Source organism: Penaeus japonicus, unplaced genomic scaffold, assembly GCF_977035675.1.
Source record: "Penaeus japonicus unplaced genomic scaffold, GWHDUDI00000001_assembly GWHDUDI00000001, whole genome shotgun sequence".
Lineage (NCBI taxonomy): Eukaryota > Metazoa > Arthropoda > Malacostraca > Decapoda > Penaeidae > Penaeus > Penaeus japonicus.
Window position 1 is genome coordinate 46,211,075 of NW_028234403.1, and position 10,000 is coordinate 46,221,074.

The window sequence follows — 10,000 nt, forward strand, 5'->3', positions numbered from 1 at the left end:
ATAATGTTTACATTCAAAATCTATTATAGGCAGAGAAAATATTAACCTGAAAAGACCATTTCCTTTTTATATTGTGATAGTATACAATACTTCCTTGTATGAGTTTTTGATGAGACTTGTTTATAAATAAATGAAGAGAATACATAGTTTAATAATACATGTTGTGCTTTGTGCTTAAATATAACATAATTTGATGCAAGGCAACTGGATGTTCCTACAGATTAGATTTTACTAAATATCATTTAAATAAGAGACAAGGCTGGTTGATTTTGTTTTGACGCTGAATTGACTCTATCAACCCATTGTGGATAGGTGTTACAACATACATGACGCAAAAGTTTTTGGCCTGATAATGAACATCTTATCATGCCATAGATTACAATAGTTGTCATGGCATATTTCACGTTGGGGGAGAAAAGGATTACTGTTTCTCTATTACACTACGAGTAATGAAAAAGGATTACTGTGTTTCTTTATTACACTATGAGTAATAACTCAATTAACCCATTCACGCCGGGGCCATTCCGGCTTTGCACGGTCGCTATACCGAGGTTTTCGAACGCATCATCCGAACGCTTCGAGATTCTCGGGCGCACGGGCCGCGAGCCTGGGCTGCCCGCTCGCTCACCCCGAGCGCGGCCTTGGCCAGATATAATAACTCGCGGCGGCGTCTGACGCGAGGAAGGCAAAAGACCACGAACGTGATTAATGATGGTAATTACAAGTATAATTACTATAACTGCTGTAATATTCACCAAAATAGAATTAGTGTAAAATCCAAAATATAGATGGGACCACTCTCTCCTGGAACCAGCAGGAAAGAAAGCCTTGAAGAGCGTCTCTACAAAGCACCTGCTTCAAAGGGCCATGGCATACAACAAGATGTCAACTTCCTGTACTGATGATGTAAGATATACAGGCAGAATGAGAAGGTGACTCAGACCATGGGCAGCATTTGCAATGTGCCTCTGTGCTAGTATGGCTGCTTTGTGCTGTAGTACTCGCAGTCAATAAGCACAGGTCTTCTTCCTCTTCTCATCTTTTTAGGTTATCTTCATTTGGGATGATAATTTCTTTTATATTTGTTTACAAAAGTACATAAATACAAAAAAATAGTTGCTTTTTGTCCTCTTATAAAACTGCAATATCATATACTCCAAAATTGATAAAGCCTGTCAGATAGCACATATATATCTCACAATACAATAAATAAAAAAAGTAATGAACACAAAAATTACTCAAGTATTATAATGAGTGTATGAAAAAGGGCACAAAAGGTTGCGATGTGTTGCATGAAGCTCCCTTGCACTGAAATAAAACCCATCTGGTGTTTTACTCAGATGAGACTAGTGGCTGTCTTGGGGATTGGCCAAGCAAATCTATCCCTTCTTCCATGAGTTGATATATTACATAAAATAGCAACCATGCTTTAGTGCTGATCACTGCAGCATTTTCAAATTATTGCAGTTCAGTGTGATTATAAATATTTTAGGATCATCAGCTTTTGTTTAAATATTCTGTAAAACCCATTGTTTTGTTCTTTATAAAAATGAATAACTTTGCAAAAAAGATGCATTTACATAATAGACAAAACCTAAATATATATTCTACTTCATTTCCACAATTAATGAAAAATATACAGGTATATGCTTGGCACAGCCCCATTGCTGACGAGGCTGTTTTGGCTCTAAATGGTCGAAACGCTGGGATATTTCAAACACGCAAATCTAATGTTAACGCTATTCATCTGTTCTGGCCACAATCAAGCACTACACACCCAATCACCCAGCATACCGGCCAGAAGGATAGCCATGACAAATTATCTCGTCCCTGGCAGCTGGTCTTGCCACCACTCGGTGTAATACCTTGTCACCTGGCGTTAAGGGGTTAAAGCTTTTATTGTATAAGAAAGAACATGGTCAAGTCTCCTTGCCCATTGGCAATCAAAATTCATAACTCAAATGAGTGCTGAAACATTTATGTAAACATTTCAAAATATGTAAAATCTATAAATGTTACCTAATAATTTTCAAAGAAAAAGACAAAAATTATAATCATAAAATAAACTTCACTTTATTTACAATTAATTATTTACAAAACACAATAATGCCATCCTCATTTTCTGAAGATGAACAACCAGAATTTTGTTATAAAGTTTCATATTAAGAGGAAGGAGAACAGCAGTGCTTATAAAGTGGAACAACTGACATAAAACTATGGGAAGAGAACAGGCATTGCAGATTTTTTCTTTTCCTTACTGTCAATTTCTGAGCATCATTTCAATAAAAGGATATTGCTTTAGAAAGATAATAAAACAAACATTATATCACTTTCTATATTCAAAATACAATATCATTCTTGGTATCCCCCCCCAAAAAAAAAGCTAGCAGTTATTAAGATCGTAATCGTCTCTCTGAAAAAGAAAAAGGAGAAATAAATTGTTGACGGTTTACTCATTATATAAAACTATCTCAACAATCATCAACAGTAATATATTTCCTAAAATGACTTTTCAAATAATTAATCAAAACCAGCTAATATCAAAGAAACTATAGGGATATCTAATACCACAAAAATCATGCATACACAAATTGAACTATGTGACTCTACTTTAAGTGTCATTTCATCATGACTTATTATTTGCAATGGATTTTTTTTTTTTTTTTAGTATAAACCAAGAGAGTTGTTAATAAAGAACATGAATACTCATGTTAGCAATACTGTATAATAAACATAATTGCTGAGATACAACAATTCTCTCGTATCTTTTTGTAAATTAAGGTTTTGTGAAATATGTCAGCATATTTCCATATCATACGAGAAAAATTAGAAACAAGTCCTTTTGTATAAGATAATGACCATTATATACTTTATTATTTCCTAATTAAAAATGAATCACACTATGAAAGCAGTTGGCCTGGATGGATGAGTGTCTGTGAGTTTTTTCTTTTTTCTTTGCAACAGTAATTTCAGACTTTAATCTCGCCTTCTTGTGTTCTTGGTCACTGACTCTAGAGTGTGTAATGATAGGCTCAAAAACTTTTATTAAATCAGGGATACAGGAATGGGGGGAGCAGGGTCTTCATATCCTTTCTGGTATTTCACAGCAGCCAGTGTTGCTAGGGAGGATGTAAATTTGTGTGTAATCTTAATGGATGTGTGAGAAGGTTATAAAATAAAAAAATATCTCACCTCTTCATTATACTCCTTGATATGTTTTCTGATGGCTGATGTCTTGACCCAAGTCACATAATCCTCTAGGTTCCTTTAAAGAAAGAAAATTTCATTCAAATACACTAGAACATATATGGTATGTAATAAAACAAGACAATTTTTAACAGTGTATTTCATCTTAGTTAATACTAACTAGACTTTAAAAGAACACAAAAACATGTTTAACAATACACACACACAAAATGAAAGTGTTGATGAAGAACAATATAAAAGCAGAAACAGAGAACCAACTGTATTGCTCAATACACTCTGCAGATTTCAGAAGCATAAGTCAGCTGTCGCAATCAATCACAATCTAGAATTACTTCTAAGAATGGCCTATGGTAATTAGATGCCAAAAGTCATTACTCAAGAGAGCACTGACATTACTGAGTTACCAAATGTAGCTGTTGGTTTGATCTATTGTCCAGTGATTTTGTGTGTGGATCAATGAATCACAAATGTGGCATTTCATAATAAAAGAAAAAAATTATGGGAGGGGGGGAAGAAACATACTGCTTATTAGGAAATTAAAGGTCAGATGAAAAATAATTATAAAATCTAACTGTTTTCATAAACACATCATGTCAGGTAAGACACATTTCGCTATCCTCATCACCAACTAACCCATTCACACTGGGTGACATGATATCACATCATGATCTCTCCTTCAAACCATACATTTACGTTGTTATATATATAATCATATGAGTTTCATTTGTATAGACATTTTTATTCACTTGTGAAAATAATGTGAACAAATACAAAAACCTCCAGAGAGGTGAAGCGCCGGGAGAGATCGCATGCTTGTTATCTAGCCAGCAGGAGCAACATTAGGCAAATATAAACCCTGACATGAATGGGTTAAAGGACAAGCTTTTAGGAAAAGGTCTTCTATCAAAAATATTCCAGCTAAATCAAGACTTGTACATATTTAAAACACAAGCCTTCACAAAGTATACCATGTATACTAAATTCTCCCAAATAATACCTGGTAACAAGAAAGGCGGGATCCTTCACCACTTCCGCTCCAACACGAACATGTCCCTGTTCAATGAATGTAATGGCTGAGCGTAAGTCCTGGACCATCCTGCTTCTCACCATGACACAGGGAAGGCGTCTGCGGCAGAAAGTGGAGGCAGTGACACGGTTGCAGAACTGTAGGTTCCACTTGGTTGGGATAATCCCCATGGCATATCTGAAATTGGAGCAAAGTATATGATTTCCAGCTGTACAGAATAAAAACAAATAATTAAATGGTAAATGGATGACTAATTTCATGTTAGATTTTTAACATCAACCCATTGGCGCCAGTTGACTTGCTGTCATTTTCAGTGGTTTTTGGGTCAGACGCCGGCGACGAAATATACTGATTAACCCATTCACGACGGGGCTATTTTGGCTCTAAATGGTCGGAATGCTGAGGTATTTGAACTAATATGCCTAATGCCTCGCGATTCTCGGGCAAAATAGCCGCGAGTGAGCGCTGTACGCCCAATCACCCGGCGCACAGGCCTTGACTGAATATCTCATCGCCAGCAACCGACCTAAAAAACACTGAGCATGATAGCAAGTCATCCGGTGCAAAAGGGTTAAGAGAATAACAGACATAATAACATTATCAGATATAAGGAAAATCCAATTGAAAAAAAAAATAATAATAATCAAGTATTATTGCATAATCTCTTGGAAGACCTAACCTACTCTATCATGTGATAAGTGTATAAAAAATCATTCTGCTCCCTCAATCCAGTAATAAAGTATGAAAAGAATGGAAATACTTTAGTACTACAGCATGAAGACAAATATGATTGTGGACAGAGGCATTGAAAGAAAATGGTTTATTACAGGACCTGATGCGAACATTCTTGTAATCAGCATGTTCATTTACCAAATCAAAATATATATCTCAAAAAGAGAGAGAGAGAGAGATAGACAAAGAGAGAGAGAGAGAGAGGAGAGAGAGAGAGAGAGAGGGAGGGAGAGAGAGAGAGAGAGAGAGAGAGAGAGAGAGAGAGAGAGAGAGAGAGAGAGAGAGGAGAGAGAGGAGAGAGAGAGAGAGAGGAGAGAGAGAGAGAGGAGAGAGAGATAGAAGAGAGAGAGAGAGAGAGAGAAGAGAAGAGAGAGAGAGAGAGAGAAAGAGAGAGAAAGAGAGAGAGGAGAGAGAGAGAGAGAGAGAAAGAAAAAAGAGAGAGAGAGAGAGAGAGAGAGAGAGAGAGAAGAGAGAAAGAGAGAGAGAGAGAGAGAGAGAGAGAGAGAGAGAAAGAGAAAGAGAGAGAGAAAAAAAAGAGAAAGAGAAGAGAGAAAGAGAAAGAGAAGAGAGAAGAGAGAGAGAGAGAGAAAGAGAAAGAGGGCTCTCAAGGATTAGAGAAAGAGAAAGAGAGAAAGAGAAAGAGGGCTCTCAAGGATTAGAGAAAGAGAAAGAGAGAAAGAGAAAGGAAAGAGAAAGAGAAAGAGAAAGGAAAGAGAAAGAGAAAGAGAGAGAGAAAAGAGAAGAGAAGAGAGAGAAGAGAAAGAGAAAGAGAAAGAAAGAGAGAGAGAGAAGAGAAAGAGAGAGAGAGAGAGAGAGAGAGAGAGAGAGAGAGAGAGAGAGAGAGAGAGAGAGAGAGAGAGAGAGAGAGAGAGAGAGAGAGAGAGAGAGAGAGAAGAAGCACAGGTAACAAAAAAATATTGACTTTGGGAAGACTTGAAAGTACGATTCAGCTATGCATTATTTAGAAAAAAAAATAGCAATACTTAAATTTTTTAATTGTTGAATAGAATCTTCCTGAAGAATTAAAGGCAAAGAAAAGCATAATGGTAATAATGATATATGCAATAAAAAGTTATCTAAAGATATCTTTGGAATCAAAAACATGTTACCTGACTATGCAAAGAGTCAAGTATGATTTTACATAATGAATAATCAGAGTAATACGAAATGGTGGATCAAAATTATTAACATTTAAATTATTAGTCTACATTAAGATCTTCAGTAGTGCTAATATAAAAAAATAAACACATATTGATTATTTTGCTTAGTTACCACCATGTGTTTCACATTAAATGCCTATACACAAATGTAGTTAAATCTGCTGTACGGAAGGCCAAGATTTAAAGCAACACTTCTGTTTCCTACTGCATGCTTTGACATAATTTACTCACAATTTCTCCATGAGTCTGCCACTGGCCTCCACCCTGTAGGGGTCCTTTGGATCCAGGTCCTTGATCTTACTGGCTATTTCACGGATCTCACGAGACATTTTGTTGTATCTGAAAGTCATAAGAAGTAATTAAACATGTGGTAAAGCAAGCATAGAAAACAAAATCAGTAATATAATAAATTAATCAAATATTCAAACTTTACAAATTCTTCCTTACAAACAGCATTGATTATTTAAGTCTTTGTACACATTTTTGTGATGATAGCATGTAAGTGTAACAAGAGAAAATTATAATGAGCAAAGAAAAAAAGGAAAACTAAATAGGCATATCAATGCATAGATATAGAATACAGACACATGATATGCACAGTACAGATGCAACTGTGTTATCTGATCCTCTTGTTTAAAAAATCATTAACATTTAAAATTCACCTGTATGTTATGCAATAAAAATGAATAATTTTAATATAATAGTCTATAATGTTGTAAAATGTAGACTTCTGTACTGATAATAACTACTGGCAGATTATCTATAATCAGAAATGTAATGCCATATTTGCCTCAGCTACTGCTTCATCAGACATGAAGGAATATGAACCTTTTTACCAGAAACAATAAATAGTAATAAAAGTGTAGAGACTGAGCCTAAGAACTTCTTTATCATAGAAATGTTTCCTTATTTCTTGCCAGAAAAAAACATTATTAGATCTTTTAACAATTCTAAGCATTCCTCTTAAATTCCTTTACAAGATCTGACTTCTTTCATTCTATAATTTCAGCTATGGAAGGCTCAAATTTGAGCTCTTCATTAATGGGTATTCAAGATACTATAATAAAGTAAATTAGTCACAAATTGAAGTAGCTATAATCTTCCACATAAAGATAGAAGTAAACACTAAACTGACAATCAAGTTTTGGTCCTGGTTAATTATACCTGTAATTACACAATTGGCTGTGGGCACTCAGAAGACCAAACTGTGTGACTTGATTGGGTCAGAAATTGTATAATAGCAAAAATTGGATCTGAAAAATCCTTCTGCCTCCTTTGCTCATTGAACATTGGCCCAAAACACTTCCGATCTCACTTCTCCAATCTTGCGGTTTATGATGCTGTAGTTGCTTCCCCCTCCTCCCATCCCATGAATTTACTATCTATGACCCTCTTATCTCATGAGAATGAAAGAAATGAGTACCTGTTGAAGGGAACAGATTGGCTACTGAGCAAGAAAAAAATTACAGTGGCTCTTAGCTAGAAATTTTATCACAGCAGTTGCTTCAAGGAATGATGGCACAAAACCAGAAACCTGTACCTACATAGTTGCACTGAACAGTGGCATGGATTACCTTCCTCTTCTCCATTTTTTTTGTTTTTAATATAATTTATATGAAAAAAGTTGATTTTTGTCCTCCCATATAACTATAATAATACTTTTATATCATTGAAAAAATGGACTACATAATACAATTTCAGTCTAATTCAACATTGATAAAGTCTGTCAGATGACTCATATAAGCCTCACAATTTGGTAAAACATTAAAAGGAAAAGAAATAAATAAGAAACATTAAAATGCTTCTCATTTGTCAACTGAATAAAAGAGAGCATTATGTGGCTCAAATGTTCTGAAATAAAACATCTTAGAGTCATGCAGCTAGTACTATTCCTTGCCCAGGAGCCCCATACACATGTCTATTCCCTGTATTAAATGGGTTAATATCACTGGTGTAGGCAATAGGCAGGCAATTAATAACAGTACATAGGTAATATAACAAAATTACACCAAAGTAAATATTTTCAAATAAAACTTCAGTATATTTGGTAATTTAAATTAAGACTTAAATTCACAATAGCAGAACAACTCAGAAAAGATAAGAGTTATCTTATTCAATCTACTTTTATACCTCTTTATTGACTCAACCCGTTCACATGAAATTACATCATGGACTCTCCCTCTAATCACATTCTACATTGTTACATATGCATATACTCATGGGAGTTCCATTTGTATAGATACATTTTTCTTCACTTATGAAAATACTGTAAATAAGGCAAAAAAACTCCTTTTGTCACTCATGAAATTGGGTTGGTGAAAAGCACTTTGAGAAGCACAGCATGGCATCACAGCTAGAAAACTGACACTTGGTCAGTGCATGCTGGTGGGAGTAGCATTAGGCAAATATACATCCTGGGCCAAATGGGTTAAGCTCTATATTGCTGGGTATACTATGAGAATGACTGCTACTTCAATTTATAATACTTATCATATTCATCTTACAATTTACTAAATATTCAGTGCTCAACTTGGATTGATCTTAAGTTAAAACTCCTGAGTAATAAGGTATTCAATTTTTTACATTCTAAAAGCACTGCTACTACACTATAAAAGTGGTAAGTCTTCAAAATTTTGTATAACCATAATTCACCTCCATGTCTGTCTAGAAGTAAAATTTTCCTGAACATTTAACCAAATAAAACTTTGAGAAATTCATTCCTTAATCTGTTGCAGATGGGGGATAGATTTGCTTACCCTGGCTCCAGGATGGGTTTTATTTCAGAATGAGGCAGCTTCTGCAACATACCTTGACTATTCCCACTCCCTTTCAGTCACTCATTGTAGAGCTAGAGCCATTTTTGTTTTTTCTTTTTTATGTGTTTTACTGTATTTAAAGACTTATATATATCTGTCATATCACAGGCTCTATCAATGCTGCAGTTGACTAAAATTGTAGTTCAGGGTCCATATCCACTCTTTTTTTTTTCTTTATATTCAGGGTGATAGAAGTGTTGCTGTTTTTATTTTTTTGTATTTGTGTGCTGTCATGAACGAATACGAAACACATAACTATCCACAATGCAGATAACATGAAGAGGTAGGGAAGAGGAAGGAATCTTGTGCTAATGACACTGAGTGCCAAAGTAAAAGGCATCCCTTCTGGCACAGGTGCACATTGTAGACATTGGGCATGGTTTGCATCCCTTCTGGCACAGGTGCACATTGTAGACATTGGGCATGGTTTGAGTCACCTTCCTCCTCTTGTTCTGCCTGCACATACTTCATTTACGGTACTTTAGAGCAAGAGGTCAGCAACTTGCTATGTGCCATCGCTCTGTATAGATATGCTTGCTAGAGACCATAGATGGCCCATTCAAGGCTCTCTCTCCTGCTGGTGCTAGAGGAAAGTGGTGCCATCTAGGTTTTGGATGTTAAGTGAAACCCATTTTGCAGTTATAACAATTATGACTGCAATCATCATCATCACTCACTCATTATTCATATCACAATAATATAACATAGTGATCTAAAATCCCCGAAAGTCATGACACCCGTCGTCAGGCCAGAGCTCCAGCGTCATGTATAAAGAAAAACATGTCACTCCTCCTTGACGGGCTAAAAAAAAATTAATGATAAAAAATCATTAAGATAGTAATGATGAGAATGCTTGTCATAACTTTTCTTATTAGTATTTATCAGGTAAATGTTTAGAAAACAACTGCACATAAGCCACTGTTCTTGTACTTCACATGTTGCAGTGGTAGCTACCTTCAGCACTATATGAAGTAGGACTATGCAAATGCATTAAGCAATTGCCATGGCTTCTGTGGCAGACAAATGAGTTTGGACCGGTTCCAAATTTGACAAAAAAA

At 35.5% G+C, this 10,000-nt stretch overlaps 1 protein-coding gene across 1 annotated transcript in view; it reads right to left on the minus strand.

Moving 5' to 3' along the window:
* Positions 1–2,321: 2,321 nt before the first annotated feature.
* Positions 2,322–10,000, minus strand: part of LOC122246077 (U3 small nucleolar ribonucleoprotein IMP3) — a 10,112-nt gene continuing 2,433 nt past the window's right edge. Inside the window, exons 2-5 of the mRNA XM_043004333.2 lie at positions 6,358–6,465; positions 4,205–4,411; positions 3,193–3,265; positions 2,322–2,413 (exon numbers count right to left, since the gene is read on the minus strand). Coding sequence (XP_042860267.1) covers positions 2,384–2,413; positions 3,193–3,265; positions 4,205–4,411; positions 6,358–6,465 — 418 coding nt within the window. The 3' untranslated portion in view covers positions 2,322–2,383. The remainder of the gene's footprint in view (positions 2,414–3,192; positions 3,266–4,204; positions 4,412–6,357; positions 6,466–10,000) is intronic.